General features: G+C 38.8%; 1 protein-coding gene across 1 annotated transcript in view; it reads left to right on the forward strand.

Annotated features, from left to right (window-relative positions):
- Positions 1 to 1,209: 1,209 nt before the first annotated feature.
- Positions 1,210 to 25,587, forward strand: part of LOC140945275 (stimulated by retinoic acid gene 6 protein-like) — a 33,177-nt gene continuing 8,799 nt past the window's right edge. Inside the window, exons 1-17 of the mRNA XM_073394324.1 lie at positions 1,210 to 1,497; positions 5,619 to 5,673; positions 5,822 to 5,907; positions 6,397 to 6,536; positions 6,691 to 6,811; positions 7,954 to 8,002; positions 10,466 to 10,609; positions 13,279 to 13,364; positions 14,141 to 14,208; positions 15,728 to 15,789; positions 16,413 to 16,515; positions 17,067 to 17,142; positions 17,608 to 17,683; positions 19,711 to 19,759; positions 20,819 to 20,936; positions 23,910 to 24,017; positions 24,633 to 24,796. Of these exons, the coding sequence (XP_073250425.1) occupies positions 1,451 to 1,497; positions 5,619 to 5,673; positions 5,822 to 5,907; positions 6,397 to 6,536; positions 6,691 to 6,811; positions 7,954 to 8,002; positions 10,466 to 10,609; positions 13,279 to 13,364; positions 14,141 to 14,208; positions 15,728 to 15,789; positions 16,413 to 16,515; positions 17,067 to 17,142; positions 17,608 to 17,683; positions 19,711 to 19,759; positions 20,819 to 20,936; positions 23,910 to 24,017; positions 24,633 to 24,796 (1,552 nt within the window). The 5' untranslated portion in view covers positions 1,210 to 1,450. The remainder of the gene's footprint in view (positions 1,498 to 5,618; positions 5,674 to 5,821; positions 5,908 to 6,396; positions 6,537 to 6,690; positions 6,812 to 7,953; positions 8,003 to 10,465; positions 10,610 to 13,278; positions 13,365 to 14,140; positions 14,209 to 15,727; positions 15,790 to 16,412; positions 16,516 to 17,066; positions 17,143 to 17,607; positions 17,684 to 19,710; positions 19,760 to 20,818; positions 20,937 to 23,909; positions 24,018 to 24,632; positions 24,797 to 25,587) is intronic.

Raw genomic sequence — 25,587 nt, forward strand, 5'->3', positions numbered from 1 at the left:
GAGTGACTGAGCCATGACGATTCTGGGCTGTGGGGGAAAACAGATTCTGACATTTCACATATTTATGCTGTAGCACTGTTATTTTTTGGCACATTCGGTGTTGATTTACATAACCAAATGACGCATTAAGAAAAAATGAAAAGACAGTGATACAATCAACACAAAAGCGAACCAACATTGGTTTCAGGAATACCGAGAAACGCCCTTTTTTTCGTTCTCTGTGTTTGGTTTGTTTGTTTCTTCCTGTTGTTGTTTTCGTTCTAATTAGAATACATTCATTTGCAACATTCGCGTATAGACATCCCATTTACTAGCCTAGGGCAAACATCTCCTGTTTCATTTAATTTTGTTGCTACATCAGGAGCACCCAACGACGTGCTCCTAACTTTTCAGGCTATCCAGAGGACTTTTAGACCTCTAGCATTGCATTCTAAGAGCACTATAAAACTTGTATCTGTTCGGTCATCCTAGAAAAATTTGAGTCCTTTCGAAATTGCAAGGGCTTTGGTATTGTTTTCTCCAAAAGTTTCAAATGCATACCGTATTTATTCGATTAAACGCCGCAGCGTTTATTAGATTTTTAGCGTTTCCAATCCGGCGTTTATTGAAGTGTGTCCTATATTTCGAAATCACATTTTTTAAATCACTGGAAACAGTTATTGTGGTCGTTTGTAAAAATAATTTTATTATGTTATTTAAATGTTGCAATGTTACTCTTAATTTGCTGAGATAGAATCGTAAACGTCTGGATGGTGTAAATTACCAATTTGTACCAAGTTTTTTCTTATTATCCTCGAATAAACGCCGCATTCCTCTGATTAGGTGCGGCGTTTAATCGAAAAAATACGGTATTTTAGATGCATATTACGAAAGTGAGAACTTTTGTGAGTCCTCTTTTTAATCCGACAACTTTTGGTTTCCGTTAATTTTTTTCTCTAAAAAAAATAACCCAACCGGAAGAGTGAAACTAAAGAAGATCATAGGGGCTTTATTAGAGAACCTTCAAAAATTGTGGCCGTCCTCAGAATAAAAAAGAGAATTGTTTTTTTGTTGAAGTTTTGTCTTGCATATCTACGGACAATTTATTGGAAGACGAAGGGTCAAGTTCCCCTGGGACTTCTCATGGGAAAACAAAACATACAAGGTCTATTGTTAGTTGAGGCTCATGCTTTGTGCGTGACAAATTTTGTAGAACAATGCGGAATTTCTTGTCACCTGGTGGTGTAACGAGGGCAAGTTGGCACATCGAGTTTCATACACACGATGAACAAGCTCCACTTTGCTTAATTCTCGTTTTCTACGCGCTAACTTGAAACCAGACAACTGCTAAAGAACTAGGTTAACAGACCAAAACAACTAACGACTATATTTTAGCTCTTTCCGCCGGAACTATGTGTTAAAAACTTTAGGCTTGCATTTTAAAACGATACCGTCAAGTTTACTGATTGAAATGGCAAAAATGGGTGACAACTCTTCAGGGAGTTCCAACGACACAGGGTGAGTATAAATTATCGTTAACTTATTGTCAAGAAGGGCACAATCATGGTTTTTGCACTCATCAAGCACATATATCTCAAGAATAGCGTTTGGCTCACGCTGGGCTCAGAAGACGAAACCATGTTTGTGACACTTAGAACTTTTTCAGCTCGACTGCCGCGGGTCAAGCTTTTCAAAACACAAAATGACCGGCAGAGTCCTATATTCTCGGTACATTTCGCTTGACTTTTCTTAATCGACCTATGATAGTTTGGTTTAGCTAGATTTTTTCGATTTGTGAAATGACTGAAAAGACAGAACTGCCGGTCATAAGAGTATTTTGAAAACCTTGACCGGTTACCGGCCGTATGAACCACAGCGTTAATCGCTTTTATTAAAGGTCATCCAGAATTGAATTGAGTTCGACAAATAAACTGTAATAACACTGTTATTGTTGAAAACAGCAAAATTAAAGAACAAAGCGAATAAAGTATTAACGATATTTCGAACGGTCAAGTCGTATTCTAAAGACAATTAACGCATTTACAGCAGTTGAAAGGAATAAAACTCCTATATCAGAGATATGTGAAATATCAGAGATATGTGAAAGTAGTAGTTACGGCCCTGCTAAAACAGCAAGATTTGGATACCGCCGTTACTATAAAAGTTTCTACTTTGAGTTCGACCTCAGGCAATAGTGGACTAATAGCAGACTCTTTCAAACCCCGAGGCACAAAATCTCGGCACATGGGACATTTTGGTGAACTTCCGTACAGACCTACTCTTATTCTTTTCGATATCTCTGCCTAAGTTTAACCCAAAAGATAAGTGTGATTTTATGTTGATTTATTTTATTTTACTGGTAAATAAAAGGACAAGGCCGGAACCCCCTCGTATAAAACATTTTTGAGCACCCCCCGGGTCTGGTGGCTTCTTCAGAGAGGGCAACCCTTCGCCCCCCACCTCTTCTCCCAGCCTTGCCCTTTTATTTACCATTTCTAACCGAAAAGGTACCCTTTTTTAATACCTTTACTAATAAAAAGTACTACTTTCATATACCTAGTTTTATAGAACTTTGCATTCCTTTTATTTTAAACTGCTGTAAATGCATTATCTAAAATGCATTAAATCTCTTATTTAGCCCCCCCTCGCTTCTCTCGACGGCCGGAAATACGTTTGCGCTTCGCAAGCTAGTCCATACGAAGTTTTACAGCTAGTCGTGATTGATAATAAAGTCTATCATTTACTAGTGAAGAATGATAAGGGAAGGGGAGAGAGGGCTTATGGAGAACGAGGGGGGCGTTGGGGTCTATAAAAAGCCGAAAACCCGCTCTAAAAATTACCCAAAACCGTAAAACCGCGATAGATTTCGATCAAAACCGTAAACCGCACACAAAACCATCAAAACCAAAGATTTATACGACTCAATTTCCACAAAAAACCTAGTCTAGATCTCAAACGTTGGTGATATGTGGAACATGCTGACTACACAATAGCAGATCATCATTCTAAATGTTAAGAAACGGTCCAGAGAAGAACGATAGCAACAACGGCAACGAACATGTTAGAATGCAAAAAAGGTGCTAACTTTTCTATTGTCTGTTCTTACTTCTGATTGCCTTAAACAGTAAAAGTTAATAAAACTTCATAAAGCGGTACATATATTCATCCTTACTTTCCAACCATCTTCCATATAACAAAATCTGGTCTCAGTTTGAATAACAAAGAAATCCTATGTGGGGAACGTGTAAAATTGTAAACTTTTCTTGGCTATTGTTTTCAACTCTTGTGATTGGTCAAAAACTTTTAACACAAAAAAACACCCTTTCATAGTGGAGTGTAAATGCATTTTATTGCGTAAACGGCCTTCATGTAGGTTTATGCATTCTCTATGTAAAAATGAGAACATTCCTATGTGGGGAAAGCACCGTTGCCGCATAACAAAACAAATTGCTATCCACCTTACCCGGATCATTACTTAATATCATCAAAGTATCAGCACAATCTGTGGATGCTATGGTCCTAAAACCGGCATATCTGGCCTAGTAGCCTCTAGGAGAATTCACAAAGATCCTCGATTGAATGGCAATAGAGGACATAGTGGGAAATTTTGCGTCCGCGAAAAGCTCTCCAGGTGTACACCCTCATTAAAAATCCAAAATCCCACATTCCAGTTTGACCTGGATATTGACTGTAAAATAGAAACATATCAAGTAGCCGAACATGTGACTGCACAGAGACCCACAGAGGAATCTAACCCGCACAGTTTGTTACTTTTTTGGGAAGGAAGTTACAGACAGACCTAGTGTACGGACTCTCAATGTGGTTTTTGTGGACATCAAAACCAATTACAAGCCGACTGAAAACTTTCAACTGATGCACACTTTACCTCGTGCCACCCTCCGGGGGTGAAAAGACGTTTCATTAGAGGTGAAGCAATAAGACTGTTTAGAACAAACTCTCCAAAAAAAAAACACTTGAAGAGTGCATGCTAACTTTAAACGACGTCTCCAAGCCCGAGGGTATCCTAAACAAGATAGACATCAGATAGCATGTGTACAGTCAGGCTATTGTCAGGTTATTGCGAAGCGATGCGCATTTCTAAAAAAAATGATTACTCAAGTCCTCAATACCATCCATGTGGTAACCAATTAAAAGCTGTATCTGAAGTTAAGGATCTCGGAATCTATATTACTTCGAACCTGTCATGGAGTATGCAAGCTAACAAATGCGCAAATAAGGCAAATAGTGTGCTTCGATTCATTGGGCGAACGGTGGGTCCTAAAAATCCTCAGTTGTTTTCAAAACTTTATGAAAGTCTAGTACGTCCGATACTCGAGTACTGCTCTCCAGTTTGGTGTCCGCACCTTAAAAAAGACTTTAACACCTTGGAGAAAGTACAACGTAGAGCATCTAAATGCGCCCTTGGAAATGTTGGGCAAGACATGCCTTACGAAGAACGCCTAAAGCTCCTTAAATGGCCATCTCTTGAACAAAGAAGATTATTTTCGTCGCTTATCGAGTGTTATAAGACAATAAATAGACTTAATGGACTTGATCCCTCGGCATTTTTTACATTTGCACATGATTTTCGGCCCTTAAGAGCCAACCATCGTTTTAAACTTAAGCTTACATTAGCAACTTTAAATAGTTTTAAACATTCTTTTTTTATACGCATAATAGATAAGTGGAACAATCTCCCAAAGGAAGCTAAAGGAAGTTGCTGAGGCGGAGAATTTGAATATTTTCAAGAACAGACTGAGACGTTATCTTATAGATTTTTCTAGTGAACACTAAGTTCTTTTACTGTGTGATGTTTTATATACATATATAGTTACTATTTTAAACAGTTGTAAATAATTTATTTCTTAATGTATTTTATTATCAGGAGATAAACTAGAAAGGGATAACCTCTTTTATCTCCTTTTCACTTTTTCGATTTGGATTTGTGAATAAATAGTTATTATTATTATTGTCAGAGGTCAACTTTGACTTAAAACAAAAGCAAAAAAGTATAAAGAGACTATATTGCCTCCTCGGTATCACCCAGCGGTACAAGATCTTAAAAAGAAATTGATGGCAAACTGGAGTCTAAAATAGAAAATCAGCCTCTGCTGAAAACAATTTTTGGGACCTCCGATCATCTCCTGCAAAAGAGGTAAGTCGAGAAAAGACGCGCTTGTAAGAGCAAAAATGTAACTTGAAGGCAGTTGATAATGCGACACAACCACAAAAATCACATTGGGAGCCCGTGCAGGTTTGTCTTTGACTTCCTTCCAAATTGGAATACCGAAATCCACATCGGTCACCAAAATCCGAAAAACTGCGTTATTTTTGCCAAAAAAACGAAAAAGCAGATGCTAAAAAAGGGAAAAACCGGAAACCACATGTACAATGGACAACAAAACCGAAGAACCGATCTAAAACATGGCCAAAACCGAAAATCCCGATGCGCCCTCGAAAAGGGAGGGCTTTTTTAATCTTCTTTCCCAGAAAAAGTGGAGGGTGGGCTTACGGTATGAATTAATTACAAAACCAGAACGTTTTCTGTCTTTTTCTATCGATCTTTGTTTTGTTATAATTACAATGTTTTCTTTGGATGGCTCTTGACATTAACAGTGTTAACTTATCTTCCGTTCTAGGTGTCAAGCAGCCATTGATGCAGAGATATTTGATCTAGGTTGCCTTGGCCCTGCGGTAAGTATTTATAATAATTAACTTATCTTTTATGGTGCATAAAGAAACGCCAGTTTGTAAGGTCCCTCGGTTAATTGTTTTTCGGTGACTTGGCGGTCTTTTCCATACTCCTTAAATTTCTTAAGCCGATATTCTATTTCTTTTTCAGCTTGCCATTATAGTCCTCTTGGCGTTTCTGAAGCGCCGGAAAAATTTAATGCTTGGATGCTGCGGTGGATATCCAGGGCTCGTTATGTAAGTCCCTCTCCGTCAGCAATCGGTGTACTGAATGTCTTGTTTCTTCTCATCCCTGACCAAGATTTGAGAGAAATTTGTAAGCTAAGTAAAATACTTCAAAGCTAAGGTTTTTACTCTCAGTGTTGAAAATTTGAGATGTTATCAATACGCTGTAAATTTACTACAAAGTGTTTCAAAACGGAAACTGGTGTTATGGACGGCGCCATTTTGTCAGCATAAGATTACTTGGGCGAAGCGTTGCAATGAAATGATGCTTACTATTTCAAGAAAAATTTAAAGATAGTAACGTTAACTTGTTATTTTATACTGACATCTTTTCCTATTTTTCTACTTACCAATAAATGAAATCCCAGTAAAGAACACAAGAAAAGGCTTAAGAAGTTTGACCCCGGTGGATTATTAGAGCCAGCCTCATGAAGTTCACTAACTGTAGTCAACAGCGTACAGTCAAGCTCTAAATCTATAAATTGGTCTTTTTTTTCTTAGACCGTTTAACTTTCTAAGAGGGTTTAGGAACAGATTTACCATTGCTGCTACATTTGGAGCTACAGCCAGTACATGCCTGGAACTTTTCACGAAGGGACAAACTTTGTTTCATATTTTGGGTGATACGCCTTGGTTGAGAGGTAAAGAAAATACTTTTTATTCTACCTGTAAGTATCATTTGCTAGGTCCCTCAAGGACCTCTAGCCTTCGTGTTATACACACAGGCAACTAAGGGTAAATAAAGGTTATTAATTATCATGACTTATTATCAAGTTTTTGCACATTTGCGTTCAGTTTTTCAGGGACTTTTTGCAGTACTTATCTATGGAATATTGTTCTATCCATTTTTCGCCTGCCTAACAACTGATAATAAGCTGCTAGGATCAATTTTGGGGCTCCTTTATGGTGCTGTCAGGTTAGTAAAAATTAATAGTAAAAATCTGAGCATTTAATGATGTGCGATCGAGAAATACTGTCATGTAACGCAAACATCTCGCTTACGTTTTTTAATATCTAATTTGGAAAACTGCCGTTCTGTTATTTTCACACTACTTCCATGCAAGTGCAAAATTTATAATTGGCTAGTTACGTCTTCATAATCTATGGATGTTTTGCATGTTTATCGCCTCCAGATGACTTCCTTTTTGATAGCCTTCCAATAAAGTCGTATGCGTTTGGCTGCTCATTCGACAAGAATTGTGTATCAACTGCAGCCACATAAGCGTCCAGTCCTCGACAAGATGTTTTTTGTGGGTGTCAAAGAGTCTCTCACTAAAAATCATTACCGTAGAACAGTTTACTTGACGTCGGTAGAAAGTTCCTTTCGCATGATGTGATCCAGTCAAATCCGGTTCAGGGACCAAAGTAAAGGGAAATGTTGAAAAAATGAAAAGGGAGAAAAGCAATCTATTCTTTATAACTCTACAAGAACCTTTTTGTAATGGTAAAGGTACCAAGCAGTGACTTCACATGAAACAGCAATATCCTGGTGATATAGCCCCCTTAAGGTGATGTTACACGGTACGATTCGCAACGACGGAGTTCGGTCGTTTCGATACAAAGTCGTTCCGATGCAAGTCGTTTCGATACGAACTCAAGAAGTGATATTGCACAAAAATTTCGATCACTTTAAGTATAAAGTTTGCAGGTGAACATGAAAAACATTTTGGGTGAATATTCTTCGTTCTTTAAGCCAAGTACGTGGACCTATTTACACCTAAACTGGATAAACTTGTATATCGAAACGACCGTAACCCGCAACGACGATTTTTAGCAACGCATGCAGCGTTGCAATGTCGGAACAATGTTGGAACCATTCAAAACAATGTCGCAACAATGTTGCGACGCTGTGTTGCGCTAAAAATCGTTGTTGCGAATCGTCTCGTGTAACATCACCTTAATTCGTCCCGTTCCTACCGATACGAGATCGTGAGAGGATTTGACTGTCTTGTTCCTATGTAATACCTAAACCTTAACAGAGAAAACTCGAAAAACTTAGAGTCAGTTTGTGGTTCAGCAAACTTACGTTTTGTGTTTGTGTTCCTTTTCTGTTTACAGGTTGAGTGTCAAACTTGCAACTGAATTCCAGTGCGCAAATGATGGCGATGTGAGTTGTATTTTAAAAATGCCTTTCACTCTCGTATTTTCTATCGGCATTGTATTTGTTTGTAGTATTCACCAAATCAGTGGATAGCAATTTTCGCGCGTTCTGATTGGCTTCCGTAACTCGGAATATCCGTGGATATTCACTGTTTTGGGACGGGATTCAAAATGGCTTCTCGTTCCATGACAGTTTCAAAAGATGAATTTTGGCGGTAAATGAAGCAGCTGCACCAACAAATACCAAGAAAGAAACAAAATGTGGCTTGTCAGTGTTGACTTGTTGGAATAAAAAAAATTTCTCACTGAATTTGCAACAAAATAATAAAAAAAATGATCCCCGAAACACTGTCAATTGAAACGATAAACAAACTCTAAGTGACGTCTTTTATTTATAAAAAAGTTTCTTTTTGATTTTATCCAACTGATTTGGTAAATACTAAAACAACTATAACCCTCAGGGTCGGTTCAGAGCGCTGGATATACACCTCGGTGCTTCGCGTCTCGGTATATGTCTCCATCACCACTATTCACCTCCCCTTCGGGGAATAGTTGTATAGTATGAATGTCTGTTGAGAGAATATGCTGAATAATTAATAAGGACTAGGATGTGTCGGCTCCTTTCAAGGGGCTATCAAACATCTGCTTCACAATAACTGAGTGCTTTCTCGCGCTCTGATTGGTCGAGAGCTATGGTCGGTCGATAAGAGTACAGACCATGAAAATGACGTGATAGTGGCGCAATTTGTTTTAGTCTCTCCTTCAAATAGTATCAATGTTATTGTATAAACAAATCGACAAAAACTTTCCATGGTCCGGTACTCGTATTGACCATAGAAATGACGTCAAAATGTTCAAAACTTTGCAGTGAAACCACTCGCCTGCGGTTCGTGGTTCCACTTTAGTACAGATCATGGGAAATGTTTGACGATTTGTCAAATTGTAGTATTTTTCGAAGGCGTAACTTTAAGACTGTTGCTCGCCATTAGGAGAGCTAGTCAATAGCGCAAAAGACCACAGAAAAAGGTCGAGAAAATTCAAGAAAAATTGCAAATTAATGGTCAGATGTGATAGTGAATAAAAAAGTATCATTTGCTGAGGCCATACCATGCGTAAGTTTCAAGAATTTCAAAAGTAGGTTGAGTTTGATCGTCCGGGTGAACGTAGTCGTGAATAGGATTGTTGTTGTTGGGTACGGTGACTTACGTTTCGACAACATGTGAGGTTGTCATCTTCAGAATCAAAGTGAGTTGTATCACGTCAGTTGATGGTATTATACTCTGGTTATTGACCTGATTGGTCAATTACGTCGCGATTTTATTGGTCGTTTGTCAGTTAAGCCGTTATGTTATTGGCTATGAAGACTCGTAATGTAATTGGTGCTTTTCGATCCGTCTATTGTCACAGTGAAACAGTCGTCTATTGTTAGTCAAATTGTCAGTTCTCCTGTCATTCTCTCGTATTGTTCTCGCAATAAGTCGTTTGTACGGTGTCGGTAACTGTTGACTACGATTCAGTGGCGTTTGTTTTGAGTTAGTAAACCAGCTTTCTAAAGTCAGTCGTCGATAGTAGTCTGTAATACATGTCGCAGAGTCCCAGTCCATTTGATGTTTCGTCTGTAAATGGTGTTCAGCAGTGTGATTGTTGGCGTCACCATTTCTCGTCGCTCGCTTGTGTTCGGTCAGTCGCGTGCTACGGTTGCTACCGGTTTCACCAATCTAAGTAGCCTGACAGTCACAGCATTTGATCTTGTATACTGCTCCCTGTCTGTCCTCCGGTTTGTCTTTGTCCTTGACATTAGTAAACAGTCGTCGTAAAGTGGTTATCAATTTGTGTGCAACACGTATATTATAAGGTTGTAGTATACGTGCGATAGTTACAGAGGTGCCTCCGATGTACGGTATAGTCGCTGTCGTAACAGGGCCAGAGTTGAAGTTGGTCTGAGTGTTGGAATCAGTGTTACTGTGAGTGCTCCGTCTAACGAAGTCCGTGTTGTAGTTGTTTTTACTAAAAACGTTATCTAAGTAGTCAGTAAAATCTTGTAGGCTGTTAGGTGAATCGCAAACGAGTTGTGCTCAAAGTCCGTATGATTGTAGCCTTGTGAGAGGTCGGGTTGTACGATGACTGGTCTAGGGATCGGTCGGTATGTGTCGGTTTTCTGTAAATAGTGGTTCGTAGTCTGTTGTTGTCGCGAGTGACCTGAAACAGTCTAGAAAAGGTATCTTACCATTTTCTTCGATCTCCTTGGTGAACTGTATGTCCGCGTTCTGTGTCAGTAAGGTGTTCTAGAAAATCGTCGATTCTGTCTTTGTGTACGGCAGCGAATGTGTCGTCAACGTAGCCTAACCAAAGAGGTATAGTTCGCGTGTAGGTAGCTAGGGCTTGTTCCTCGAAATTTTGCTTAACAATTTCTGCTACAACAACAGAAACTGGAGAGAACAACTGAAAATAACGCTATCTTCTCTTTCAGGAAAGTGGCAAGCAACCTTACCTGACTCTTATCAGCCTTCTTCCAACCTACCTTTCCCTTCTTGTTGTAAACATCAGATTTGCTGTTCTGCTCGTACTGGAAATCCGCAAAACAGGGTTTCGGTTCTTTCGTCGCATCCGTGAGGTAATTAGCATAATTTTTTTTATATTATGTAATGTTTCGTGTATCTAATGTATTTGGGCTTCAAAGTAAGCGCAATTTTTTTAACTCCTAGGCGAATTCAATTGAGGTAATTGGATGCGCTCTACCCTGGGAGCACAGGTTTCTCTCTTGCATGACTTTTAGCGTTTACGAAGTCGTTCGTGTGGCTTGCCTGTCGCGTGGTTGGTTGGTTTACGCCCCGTGACTACGCGACAAACAAGCCACGCGAACCATGCAAGAGAGAAACCTCTGCTCGCAGGATAGATGCTCCCGGTAATACACAATTGAACTTTCCATTAGGTTCAGTCGAACCTGCACTTACGGCTACCTCTCCACGACGGCCACTTGTTTTTGTCCCAGCGGGACAGTCCATACATTGACTCTTCTTTAAACCTTCTAAAACGGCCACCTCTCTACAGCGGCCACGGCCACTAAAGCTTGTCCCCAACTGCCAATTATATATGATTGGATTACCATTATTGGATTTAGTAAGCAACTCAATTTAGCACAATAAACATGTTTCCCTAACTCTGTCTTTATGTAATGATACTAACTTAAGATTATGTAATAATATTTATTTTAAGAAAGTTACACCCTAACCCTCAGTTGTTCTTCTGTTTCGCCTAGATTAGCTTTTGCTACCTGCGGGACAGTGTCATTAATTATTTAAGTTTATTCTTACAACAAACTTATGTTGTTGTTGTTGTTTTTTTGTTTGTTGTTGTACTCCCTAAAAAAAGGTGATATTACTCCCCTACTTCCCCATAACGGCCACCTCTCCACGACGGCCACTTTCTTCTGTCCCCAAGGAGAGATCCGACTGTATAATAAATAAAGGCTCCAAAGTTTGGCCTGTCAGAGTTCTTTGTCCGATTACAGCTGAGAGGGTTAACGGTATTTTATGTTCTTTGTGGTCCGATTGCTCGTGCCTCGTTGGTTCATCTGTCTTAACAAAAATTCATGAATAATAAATTTTCCTTATCCTGGATTAAGACCTGATGCAGTAGGTTGAATAGAGTGATTGATGTGTTTCGGGAAACGTGCAAACCAAGGATTAAGCTAATACATAAAACATTAGGTTCTGATGACATCGATCGAGAACACACTGGATGAAAAAATGGATTTGCACAAATTTGCTTCTTGCAAATATGTCGCAAATATGTAAATATTGAGGAGTAAATATATGGCAAGGATGGTAAAAGCCACATTTGCCTACCATAAAACAGCTAGAGGGTGCAGATAGCTAGCTAGGCCGACAAGTAATATGGCATTTACCATGTCCGCCATATATTTACTCCTCGGTATTTACACATTTGCGACATATTTGTAGGAGCAAATTTGTGCAAATCCATTTTTTCGTTCCGTGACACTCAGTGAGGAAACATAACAAGTATAGCTTTTGCTTTTCAGTCGGCGTATGACTAGCGTTTTTGGCCAGCTAAATACAAAATAGTTTTAGTATTGGCAGCTGTTTACACTGATCGCAGTCCCCTATTTTTCCGTGAGGTCGTCGAGATATAGAGTGTTTTCACTCACGTGGCCAGCATCTATGCATCTATTATTGGAACAAAAGAAAGCGTTTGCATAAGGAAAGAGTACAACTCCCAGAGGATTGGTTTGAGACACCAACATGGCCGCCGTTTCATTGTTTTGGGACACCAACATGGCCGCCGCTTCATTGTTTTTGGACACTAATATGGCCGCCGTGACGTCATGTGAAAACACTTAAATGTACCGCTCTAGGGGGTAGGGGAGCGAGCAAAAACCTCCCTTCCAAACCGCCCCCGCCACCTAAGTAGTTTTTACACTCATGCAAGATGGCAGCCGGTAACGCAAAGCGCTCGATCTCGACGATCTTACGGGAAAATAGAGGACTGTGAACAGTCTAGCAACTGTTTGGACAGCAAAAAACGAATGGTTCACAAGTTGAAAGCTTGGCCAATAAATTCTAACACTTTCTACTATCTAGCATTATCGGAAGGCGTTTTACCCCATTCAGATCGGACTTTTTCCCCTTCGTCACGCATTTCCTGCAAGCTAATTTAAAGCCCTCAAGTCGTGTCAAGACTGATATGATTCAAATACAATTATAATATTTCTTTGCTTATAGTATAACGATATCACGTTTACAAAATCCACTTAAATTCATTCAGCAATAATTATATAACCAAAAATCGTGAGATCAAAATCTCTTAAGCTTGAAAGTGGCAAATAGCATTTTTTTTTCTTAACAATGGAAACACCAACAACAGCTACAACAATGGAAAGATGCATTAAATCGGTTTAATACCTTCCTTCTTCGGACCTCTCAAAGTTTGTTTCAAAAGTAATCGCAAAATGGATTAAACGCCCTTAGTAAATAAGACTAAGAATTCACGGTTACTACCGAGTCGAATCCAAGAGTCTCCTAGCCTGCAAGCAAACTCTCTTTTTTGAGGGAGTTGCGACTTACGAGAAGTCACACGACAGCAGCACGCGAAAGGACATGCGAGTGCGAGGGGCTTCGCCGCTCGCTCGCTCGTTCTCCCGGAGTTCCGTCGAAAGCTAAGGGTTTCGCTAAAAGTTACCCATGTAATATCCATAAGTGAATAAACCGGGAAAGACTTTTTCCATTAATCCAATAGTTACGATATTAACACTTTCTTTTTCAGAGATATAGAGAATGTAGTGATACCATTCTAATAGAATCGCCTGGAGTAGAGCACATCAAGAAACTCCTTTATCCCGGAGAAAACTCGTAAGTCTTTGAAATATTTTCCGTTTTAAGAATTACGACACACATCTATCTTGTTTGCAGCGTTGTTTGATAGGCTCTTTGCATGACTTGATCACGAGATCAACTTTCGGTAAACACGAAATCAGTTCACTTTTGAAAATTTTCATAGCACAAGCTGAAAGAGCATATTAAAATTAGGTAACCTGAGCATTTTCAGCCGTATAACTCAAAAGTAGCGATTGCAAAGGCCGCCGAAAGTTGGAAGCATTTGTATGAGAAAAACAACTTTTGCCATCCAGTCACACTTGCATGGTTTTCCATACAAATCCTTGTAGTTTCGAAATTTTCAAAACTTTCATGAAATATTTCCTTAAGCATTACGGGATTCAAATCTCCTTTTAATTCATAACCGGCAATTTGAGCCCTTAAATGCGTAAGGAAAATATTTAACGACAGTTTAAGAATTTTAGAATTTACAAAGATTTGTATGGAAAACCATGCAAGCGTGACTGGATGGCAAAAGTTGTTTTTCTCATACAAATGCTTCTAACTTTCGGCGGCCGTTACAATCACTACTTTTGAGATACACAGCTGAAAATTCCTTAGGTTGGGGAGGGGGGGAGCTTCAATCCCTTTAATACCCTAGATAGAGCCCAGATTGTGATAAAATGTTAAGAACTGAACGAATGAGACAAGAATGCTGAGAATAAGTGTGATAAGCCCGGCAGAGAGTAAAAGCAGGAATACCAACTGCTATTTTTTTGGTTATTTCTCCTTATGATCTCTTCATTTGACAGGGGTGCGACACATACAAATGAAAAGTGGTACTTGAGATTGATTCCCTTCATCTACAAACCAAGAGCAGGTTTGACTTCATTAGACAGTCTGGTAATAAAAACTAAAATTCTCACTATTTTTTTCTCTGTGGATGAGATATGCAGCTCGAAAAAGAGATTATGCCATGACGTAATATTGAGCCACTCTATGGCTACCTTTCGTTTTCGTGGCGTATTTTCCTTCAAATCGTCGGAATTTCAACAAAATCGTCACATATCAAGAATTGTTTGCGTTATAACCCTACTAGCGAGCTCGAACAACCACGACGGTGACGACGGGAAAAAAAATTAAAAAATGCAGCAGATTTTATAACCTGTTTAAGCACAATTAAATAACTTTGATCGTGTAGTACACTTTTTGGCAAATTCTTTGTCCTCATCACACTACTAAAGCTGTAAAACTTTATAGAAATGGCAATGCATTCGTCGCTTTAATCTCTAAGATTCACGTTTCATCAATAGCAATCGTCATTACTTCGATTTCGTCGAAATACAAATAGAGAGTCACAATATTACGTACATAACTACTTCTCGAAGCTTGGGTAGAAGTCACTTAATTATTTTGTAAAGCGGAGCGTCGAGTTGGTGCCTTTGCTCAAAGGGATACAGGAAGGCTCTATCTAGTGGAACGTCACTATCTGAATTTCGCATTGGTCTGGTTTGGGCACGTGGTACATAACTAGTCCATTGATTGGCTACTTTTTATATACGAAGGTTATTTACTACTTGTTTATCAGACATCAATAGATGTACGAAAATAGCATAGAGCCATAAAAGGGATCTACCTAGCTTGTGTGGCAGGCGCAAAAAGGAGAGGGGAGGTGGAGAGGGGAAGCGCGAAAGGACAAGAGCATCTCCCATCTCAGCCCTTTGCCGTAGTGCCAACCCTGCATTGAGTTTTGCTATATTTCACACTTCCAGTGACGTCTGGCTACAGCAACTCTTTGATTAGAGATGCGGCAAGAGGAACCAGTCAGTTATATTTACGCGTTGCGTGGACGTCTCTATTCAAACAGTTTTTGTTATCTCCGCAATCGCCCTTTCTTTTTCTCTTCCTCCCAATCTCCTACCCCTTTCAACGCCTGCTACTCAGGCTAGGATGGACCTACCTTATTATTAATCCACTCTTTCCCTAATTGTCTTTTTTTTTTTTTGCAATATCACTATGCTGAATGTCTATTCGTCGAAATGCATAAGCTGACGAAGAATGTATACGTAATATTTCAGTCACAATATTAATCATGTTATAATCGCCAAGCCAATGAGATTTAATGACAAATTTTAATTTAAGCTGATAGAAAAATTAAAGAAATGTGCAACTCGATGTCTTTACTTCATTTGAACACAGTGATTTAGCAACTGATCGACGCGAAAGCGGGCGGGCGGGCGGAAAGACTGAACGCGACTTCCGGTGCCTAATTTTTCACTTTGCCGTTGGTCAAGCCCATTTTGTGGTTTGCGTCCGCCGTCGGCACTGCCGCCGCGTTTCCGTTTAGAAAAATCTACCTATAAAAATAAGGCTTGCCCATTATGTTGGTGTTTTTTCAGATTTCAAGTTCTCGACGCAGTTTATATCAACGTTGATGGTTGCTGCAATAGTTATATTTCAGGTAAGTAAGGGATTGTACACACTATGTTAATTCGAAAATTGTAAAATCGGCGTTGTTCAAAAGAGTCTTAACCGAAGTTTCGGCAATACTGCCTTCTTCAGGGTTCAAGACTAAATACCGTTAAAAACGTGGAAGGGAAAGTTTCTTTATCAACGTTTTCCACAGCGAGTCAAGGAAAGAACCAATTTAAGTTCTCCTGTCCCATTTGACACGTACTGTCCAATTACTCAGGGCTAAAAATCCTGGTTATTGAATTCAGAAACTAATATTTGCGTTTTATCAAAAATTTGATTTTCGAATATGAGCAATGCAGAAGTTTAGGCGTGTTTTAGCAGTCATGCGTGCTTATTGGCCCCGTGGAAGTAAGAAAGAACAGCCGGCAAGCGTTTTGCCTGTAAGCCTTAAAAGAGGCCCTCGACGTTTTCCCCGATTGGCGACGCTAATGAATCCTTTTTCGGACTCGTCAATTTTTTTTTGTACCAGCTGAACAAAAAAAAGTAATAATAATCGTGGATTCTCCAAATCAATGCTTAAATTAGCTTTGCTTATCTCCTGTCAGACTGGAGAATTTGGTTATCAGTAGTGACAACTGTACAACTCATAAGATACAAATTCTCTTTAAGCTCCTTGTGAGTTTTCTGGGCCGATTTGCTGTCTACAAGAAGACTTTGACCAAGAACTATTGTGGTAATGACAACTGCAAGGATTTGTTTGGTGTGATATTTGGTATGTTAATAGTATAGGGAGTTCGTATGAAGTCAATATAGAAATAAAAAGGGTGGCACTCTGTGGAACTTGTAAGTTAATTGTTCATTGTCAAACGATGTCTAAGCAATTGGAGTGATTTTACTTAACTAGTGAAATATATAGTAGACTAATACGAAGCATTAAACTCTTATTTTATTGTTTTCTTTCGTTTACTTGTAATTATTTGGCACTAACTGATGCATACTGTTTCACAGGTTTAGTAAAATCACTCTACCATCTGCTATTTTCATTCCCCCGCTTATTATGGTTATACTCTCTACCAGTCTTTCTCTCCGCTGAGATTTGTACCTTTAATGTTTTGGCCTAGAACATTTTAAAATACTTTTTCTCTGCAACCGCTCGTTAAACATTGTATGTAACATTTTGCATTTGTTTTTTTATTTAAATAGTTGTTTTCCATTCAGTTTTAATTTTAGAATCGGAAAAGAGGAATACAAAAGGGTTGTACGTTCAAAGTAGATTTTCTCACTCGCCGATAACTGAACTTTCCTGAATCTTTGCTTTCACAGGCAGCTTGCAAACCGCCTATATTTTTTCCTGGTTTATATCCGCCATATTGCTTCTACACTTTATGAAGTGTCATCGGTAAGTCTATATGTAGTTGATTTGGTCGAGCCAAGAGAGATTAATGGGAAGGGAGGCGATCTTAGGGCATTGGCCAGGGGATGTGAATAGGTTTTTTTAGAGTTTGGTCCTGAGATGTCCGCATATTTTATTGGATTATTTGAAACGTCACCAAGTCCCCGCGCGACTGTCTCAAAGCAAACAATGCAGAATATTGGCGACTGTTGAATTCTCTCTGATAAACCTGAACAAGTTTGCGGACTTCTCCTGAAAGGAACCTCTTATTACATGTTATTTCAAGTATTTAATTGGTCTAAAGATAACTTAAGTGGAATTCACATATCCCAAGGGCTTGACTTAACGTTTTCCTCTCTTTCCCATTATTTTCTAATGTTAGAGCTCTTTACAACTCCTTTTTTTCTTACCCACCCCAAACCAACCCATCCGTCAACACGATTTTTGTCTCACTCGCTTCCTGTTTTTCAGGAGTCATGTACTGCAGCTATATCAAGGGAAAAAAGCCTTTTATCAACAGGTGGAGGTTTCGCCAACAACACTGGTGGTAAGTATTTGATTTGAGAAAAGTAAGGAATTTAATTAAGATAAAGATAGTTAACAATTAATGAATGAGGCTGAGTATCCTATGAAGAATTATGGAGATCGAGGAGGGTGTTGGCTGAGGCGGATAATACCCTCCGAGATCTCCATAATTCTTCATATGATACGATAGCCGAATGTAATAATTGTTTTATTATTCATTCAAAATAGCTCCTAGTTGAAAAACATAGCTAAAACATACTTACCTCCATCGCTGTTAAGTTCATCTTCGATAGTACACGTTTAGGGTTGCTCAGCCCCGTAAATATTCTCCAAATAGCAGATGTTGCCCTTCGAGTTGTCTTCTTGCTGTTCTTGCCATGTTTTTAGCTATTACTTCGTATAGTTCTTACTCTTGAAACGAGTGAAGTGTCCGCCATTTTTGTTTTCACAACCAAAACAACTCAACCTCGTCTCCAGGTCTTCTCGGTTAACGGTGATTTAACCTGCAAGGAAACTGCACTTTTGACGTCATCGGTTGATTAATCGCAAAATTCTTCAAAATTTGGTCATTAGTAGCTGGTTATGATGAATTGTGCGTGTGCTTTCAGCCAATCAGAATCGGGGAAATGTTGAATGAATAATAACGGGTGTTAAGATACTTCTCGCATCTAAGGGGCTTCCTTTGCAACACTTTTTGTACTTCATGAGGATGTTATCTTCTGTGCCTTAGTAGTAGTGGTAGTGGTAGTAGTAGCAGTAGTGTACCCTACTTTTGCTTGGGCACTTTTCCTACCGTGTCGCTCCAATAGGAACAAGGGAAAAAGGGCAAGGGAATCCAAGACAGTCTTGCATTTTGATTCCAGGTACTGGATTCCAGTCTGTGGAATTTTGATACTTGATTCTACTCGTTAGCGGGATTCCGAATTCCTTGAGTTGTAATCCGGATTCCAAAGTCCAGGACTCCAGATTGCACACAAGCAAAATTTTTCCGATTACGGAATCCGGATTCCCTCGCAATCACCGTTTTCACCGAGATCATAATGCACCTTGTGAAAAAAAAAAAGGAATAACCATGGCCTTCGATTTCTCTTGGAACGACTGTGATACCCATGAGAAATAGGACATTTGCATGATGGCGTCATTTTACTACTATGACCAGGATCCTTCAGGGTTTTGCTTTCTTGCGCAAATTAGGTTTTTTGTTATTTAAACCTCACTGGGATTACCCAACTTTAAATATGAAAAGAAAAACGAAAGGAATAGGCCAGTTGCACTAAGAGGTCACGTGACCAATGCTTCCTCTAAACGATGTGTTGGAATCTTGCTGATGCCAAAAATTGACAGAGCACATAAAAATTATCTCACTCCCGAAATTTGAGAGGGAACGCATTTAAGGGAGATATTTTATGGCACTTTGATTTTTCAACAAAGCAGTATGATTTGTATTGGCCGCCATGTTGGAGGGCATACTCTTGCCCTCCAACATGGCGGCCAAAACTACTTTTTGCTTATATCTTGTTAAACGTTTGATAGTTACGCTCAGATGTGCTGTAAACGTTACCACATCATCTTTTCAACATTTCCCTTGAACTTTAAGTGCAAAATTTGTGTTCTGAAAGATGTAATACCTAATTTGAAAAATCACATTTGGTCACGTGACGAGCTACGAACTTACTCATTTTAAGAAAATGGTGCGGGTTTGAAAAACCAAATCACTATTATTTTGTTTAAGATATGACCCACTAATCTTTTTTGGAAGGCAAAATCATATAACTTTCATTTTCGTAAAAACGATGTCATATGACCTCTTAGTGCAAATGGCCTATTCTGGTCGTAGTAGTAAAATGAGGCCATCGTGCAAATGGCCTATTGGAAACAATAGTTATATAAATTTTGGGGGTAAACAAGATGCATTACGCCATGCTCAATGGGGCGATACTCTGAGTGCCAGCCCTACGTTGTCCCGTAATGATTTTCTGGGAGAGAAGTTAAATTTGTATGGTAGTTTGCAAATTTTTAATGTTGTTAAACGTTATTGCATTTCACTAGGAAAACAGTATTTTATTTTCTGGATACCAAGTCGCCTACACAATAGCTGGTAGGAAATTTTTAGAGTTTTTTTTCTCAACGCTTTTGGGAATTTTCGATATAGGTTTTTATTCCCAGGTCTGGTTCTGCAAAGAGATCTGAAAACACCCTTGGTTAAAGAATGTATTTTATTCATGATAATGATGCTGAAAGTAACAATTTCGATGATTTTGATGGTGATCGCGGTAATGGCGTCCATGATAATGATATGATAACATAATAATGTCGATTTAATGCTAATGATGCTGATACTGGTAAAGGTGATGATAATGATGGTTGCCTTCATGACGATAATAGGGAGTTTAAGATACCTGACAACGGCGACGGCGGCAAAAACGTCGCTTAAAAAGGTGACTTCTCGATCTATGAAACTTAAGCGCAATCATCCCAACTCGGTCACTATCTTTTATGTAGGCGAACTCTCCTGGACTTGAGTTCTTAAGAAAAATATCCAGTTTTACAAAGAGTAAGAGAGATTCGTCGTCGTATGTTCCCGTTGTCGATAAAACGTGAAATTAGGCAATTCACGTCGTAGTCGTGCAGCGACCGCAAAGAAACTTACAAAAAAGCGTGATGCACGTGCAGAGTTGTTGTTTTGCTAATCTTAACCAATTGCTTTTTGAAGTTCTCGTCGCCGTCGCCGTAGTGGCATCTTAAACTCCCTAATGACGATAAATTGACGATGATGATGACAATGATGGTGTAGTTGAGGGCGATGATGATGATGGTGATGATGGTGACGATGATGGTGACGATGGTGGTGACGATGATGGTGATGGTGTGATAGTAAAGGTGATTGAAATCGCCCAACCCCGTTCTTTGTCTACTCCATAACAAGCTTGAATAAGCAACATAAGGACCAACCGGAAGAACGTGGACCGTATCGTGAGTACAACTGCATAAACTAATTTGAACGCCTACCGCAGGGTTTCTTTTGAAATGCAACCATCATTATTGACGCCATATTTTTTTTCTCCTCGTCTCGTTTATGAGGAGCCACCCTTAGGTCTAAGCAATATCTTTTTAATACTCTTCATATCAAATTAATTTTGTATGACTTGTTTTTTAGGTTATATGGTCTTGGGGTTATCTCTAGCGGTTGTGTGCGTCATTTTGGGGCTAATTGTGAAATACTGGAATGATATCATCGATCAAGAACAATTGAAGAAATTTGTGTTAACTGCGTTGTAAGTCTTTGCGCTGTTTATTCATAATTACGTATATAAGGTCATTACTCTTTGGGTCTCGTAACGTACCATATTTCCCTAACATGGCCATCTAGAGTTAGGTCTTGTCGTTTTTGACCCATTTTCTTTGTCTCTTCATGCGGCGAACATCTCTCTGAAACAGGCCGCACCTTGTGACGGTCCCAAAAAGTTCTTTAACTCATATGTGAAGCTTTAAGAGCAGAGTGCTAATTACAGCAAAATGTTTGGCGGCAAATAATTTTGGTTAGTCTTCCAGGCATTATTATGGATGGCGTCCTTTTACTACACCTAGAAGAAAGTTTTGTTGATTGTTATTGTCGAACCACACAGGGATCCGTAGATTTCAATAACCAAGTAATAATAATAATAATAATATTTATTATTTGGTATTGCACAAATTAACATATATCACATGATCAAATGCGCATTACAAACTATTAAAGCTAACTAAAAAATATATTAATTATCGAATTAAACATGAATATATAAGTAAAACGGTAAGGAATTCCACTAGCTCAGGAAAATGACCTTCTGTTGAAGACGAAGTGGTTTGAGGTTATGTTTGCATGGAACGTAGGTCAAGATAACTCTACTAAGGATTACCCCCTGGAAGGTAGACTTTCAAAAAAGTCCTTCGTCCAATTTAATTTTTACAATAACTGATCGAATCCTCGCGCGCTGATTGGTCAAGAACTATGGTCTTTGAGAGTAAAGACCATGGAAATGACGTAACATGTCACGCGTGATTTTCTGAGAAACTTCGCAGAAGACTAAAAATAAATGTTATTGTAAAAAACAAATCGACCACAATTTTCCATGATCTACACTCTTACAGACCATAGAAATGACTCCATAAAATGTTCAAAACGTTGGCAGTGAAACCACTCGCCAGCGGCTCGTTCCTCTTGAGTTTTGAACATTTTATGAAGTCATTTCTATGGTCTATTTACGCAGTAGACAACACTTTCTATGGGTTTACCGGCGTGATAACCCACGCGGGATGTTGGGAGAACACGAGAAAAGCTTGTAAATCACAAGCCGAAGGCGAGTGATTTACAAGCATTTCGAGTGTTCTCCCATCATCTCAAGTGGGTTATCACGCCGGTAAACCCATAGAAAGTGTGGTCTATTGCTTTTATAAAATAACTTTAAAGCATGTTTCAGTTTTCTTTGAGTTTACCAGCACAATAAACCATAGGTTTTTAAACAATCAGAACGCGCGTACTATCTTAGTTATTTTATAAAAGAGTGTAGACCACTGAAAATTGTGGTTGATTTATTAAATAGCGCGGGACGAACCTCTCGCGACTTTGTTGCTCGCTTGGCCACTTCCCGGTCTAAAGAGCTCGCTCCGCTCGCGAGGAACCTCGTGAGGTCGACTTGTAACAAGTCTACCCGAAAGGGTATCTTACTCTATAGAGTACTAAAGTGTGACGTCATAAAAATGAAATTTCTGAAATTATGGGATTTGTCACAATATTCTGAAAGAACAATGTCCACAAGGCCTACTTGCCAAAAATGAGCATTTGGGGGCAAATTGTCTCTGAGATCGTAGCCCAGTTATGCTTACAAAACTCCATACAAACCCTTCTAAATTTTTTTGGGGTCGACCCAAAAAAAAATTAGAAGGGTTTGTATGGAGTTTTCTGAGTATAACTGGGCTACGATCTCAGAGACAATTTGCCGCATAATGCTCATTTTTGGCAAGTAGGCCTCTTGGACATTGTTCTTTCAGAATATCCTGACAAATCCCATAATTTCAGAAATTTCATTTTTATGACGTCATCACTTTAGTACTCTATTGTGTTGCCTTAATATTTTGAATATGAGATAGGGTTAAAATATAAGTAGGATTACCCTACCTGCTTTAAGAATCAAGTTAAGCATGATTGGCCGTTTTATAATAATTCCTTTCTTTACCCTTGGTAGTATTAAGAGTGATTTTACTTGAACTGTGAAGCAGATACTAAAAAATAGTGAAAAATAGCAAGAGGTAAACAAAAGAAGACAATGGAATTAGTGCATAATTAACAATTATTCCTCAAGCCCGAAGGGGCTCTGAGTCAATAGCCTATAAGGCCGAAGGCCGAATGGGCTATTGACTCAGAGCCCACGAGGGCGAGAGGAATAATTGTTTTAGTAAAATCCAACTAGTTGGTCAAAAATATCGAAACAAAAAAATTTTACCTAGCAAAACGCGACTCAGCCGCCATTGTATTGGTTTCCAACGCCGGCACTTTTCCGTAGTAGTGGGCTATAACATATACAGCCTAGTAGTAGCTCAACCAATCAGAACGCACCATTGATAATAGACCACCAGTTGGATTTTACTAATAGTGAGTAGTATTCTACTACCTATTTCACGGGTCAAGTTAACACACTCTATATCAACACTTATGCTAGTGGGGCCGAGCGAATGACCGAAACAAATAATTCAAATATAATCAAACATATAAGAGTGTTAAGAATCCAAACTGGCCGTAGGCCAACCAGCTGGTTATTTACAAGCGTGGTCGAGGATTTGAACTCTTGATTACCGTGAACAAATCCAGCTACCGGTCAGGGCGGGACTTGAACTCGAGTCCTCCGAATGGCAAGTCCAGCGCTTAAACCACTCGGCCACGCTGCCTCCTTCGTATCAACAAATACGAAATCGTGTAGCAAGAAATTAACTCCAGCAAAATTGCGATTAAAGGAAGAAAATCTGTGGTTTATTGAGAATCGCTCACTGGATGAATATCTTTGGAAGATTGCCCTTTCGTTAACTCCCCTTAAGAAAAAGGAAGGGTTATATTAATTAACACCCCTCTGGAAGAGCACACTTTTTCCATGTAAAAACATGGCCCTAAAACATTTGGACTGGAATTCTACATTAATATAAAATTCAATCCCTCTGCTTCTTACTCAGATGTTACTCTTCATCGTCAGTTTCATTTTCCTTTATTTTTTCAGACCCACTGTCATCATAGCGATTTTATTGTGGTGTTTCCAGCTGTTTCTTGGTCACTTTGTCTTCCGAGACAGAACGCTTCCAAAGACCACTATCACTGTCAATAACAGGTTTGTATTCACCCCTTACAATTTATTGATTCCCTGCTATTGATAATTGAAGTAGAACTTACCAGTTGTCGAAAAAAAAAGGTAAAAAAAACCCAAACATACAAACCAAACAAGCCTAACACAATCATGGCGTTATTGATATATGTGTAGTTCATTTTTTATCTCACTCCACAGGTAATTTTTATTTTTCTTTTGTTTAAACTTGATTAGCATACATTAAAATACTCAAAAACAAAAGAAAAAGAAAAATTACCTGAGATAAAAAATTAATAACAACATATACTTCTACCATCATCGATGCCGAATGTGTCCGCAGGGAAACAGCAAGATAGATTAATCCACAAAAAAAGCGAACAAACAAACAAATAAAATTGAGGATTTAATACAAGATCGAGTTATTTAGTTTCCCACTCTGGATTGTTCGAAATGGAATGCATGGCTAACTATTGTTGACTCCAGGAATATTATTACTTCGAGTCACATAAGGGGCATATATAAAACCAAGTTATGCTGAAGCACCGACTAACATGAAACTCACTCTTTGTTCTCTTTTTCTCTTTCTTTTCGTCGTTACTTTATTTTATTCTTTAACCGACAAATTTCCTTTATTCGTAGACGACTGTATTCCATCATATCGTACTTCTTTTTCTTCTACAACGTTCTCGTTGGGTTGTTCTCCTGCCTTATGCGTATTTTCAAAGGAACAGTGCTAGGAGTTTTGTTTCTGGGTCGTATTGACAGGACAGTCTTGATGCAAGGATTTCAGACGTGGGATCCAGGCAAGTTAAATTACCTTTTGGTGATGTACACTCATGCACGCAAGCTAACAATCACATGACATTAGTTAGACTAACATGATTCGTTTACGAAGAAAAGACACAAAACAACAAAATGCGATAACAGGGAGCCTTTCAGTGCTCCGAAAATTGAAGATCGAATGACCACCGTCTGGGAAAGTTAACATTTAACCGAAATTATGCGTAGCAGTTTAAATGCCAGGTAATTAATTCCCACAAAGATTAAAAAGCACAGTTATAAAACTTTTCATCCAAAAAGGCGTAATCCCATTGCCAGCCTACTTTTATCACTATATCTCGTAAGCAGTAATAGCCGATTGTACACTGCGTAAAAATCGAGCTCATTTGAAAACTATTGCATACTTATTTATTTAAAATTATCTTTATAAATTAAACTCACTGGGCCAGTTATTTAACCGGAGTTTAGACCTTGTTTATTGACATCGCGTTCTTTAATTTTCAGTTTGCCATACGCTTTTATCTGAACACCATTTATCATGAACAATTTCAATAAAGCGCTTAGCGTAGACTGGAAAAGCACTTATTTTCTTAAATTAACCTACTAAGAACGAGTTCTGGAGGTCCAATGATTTCTTAAGCCGCAGTCTAAGTTCGATGTCGTTTACATAACCGACCTACTGAGTCTGCGTTAACAAGAGTCTAATCACCAATAACATCGCGACGTAATTGACCAATCAGATCAATAACCAGAGTATAATACCACCAACTGACATGATACAACTCACTTTGACTCTGAAGATGACTACCGCACA

Source organism: Porites lutea, chromosome 8 (genome assembly GCF_958299795.1).
Source record: "Porites lutea chromosome 8, jaPorLute2.1, whole genome shotgun sequence".
In the NCBI taxonomy this organism is placed as follows: domain Eukaryota; kingdom Metazoa; phylum Cnidaria; class Anthozoa; order Scleractinia; family Poritidae; genus Porites; species Porites lutea.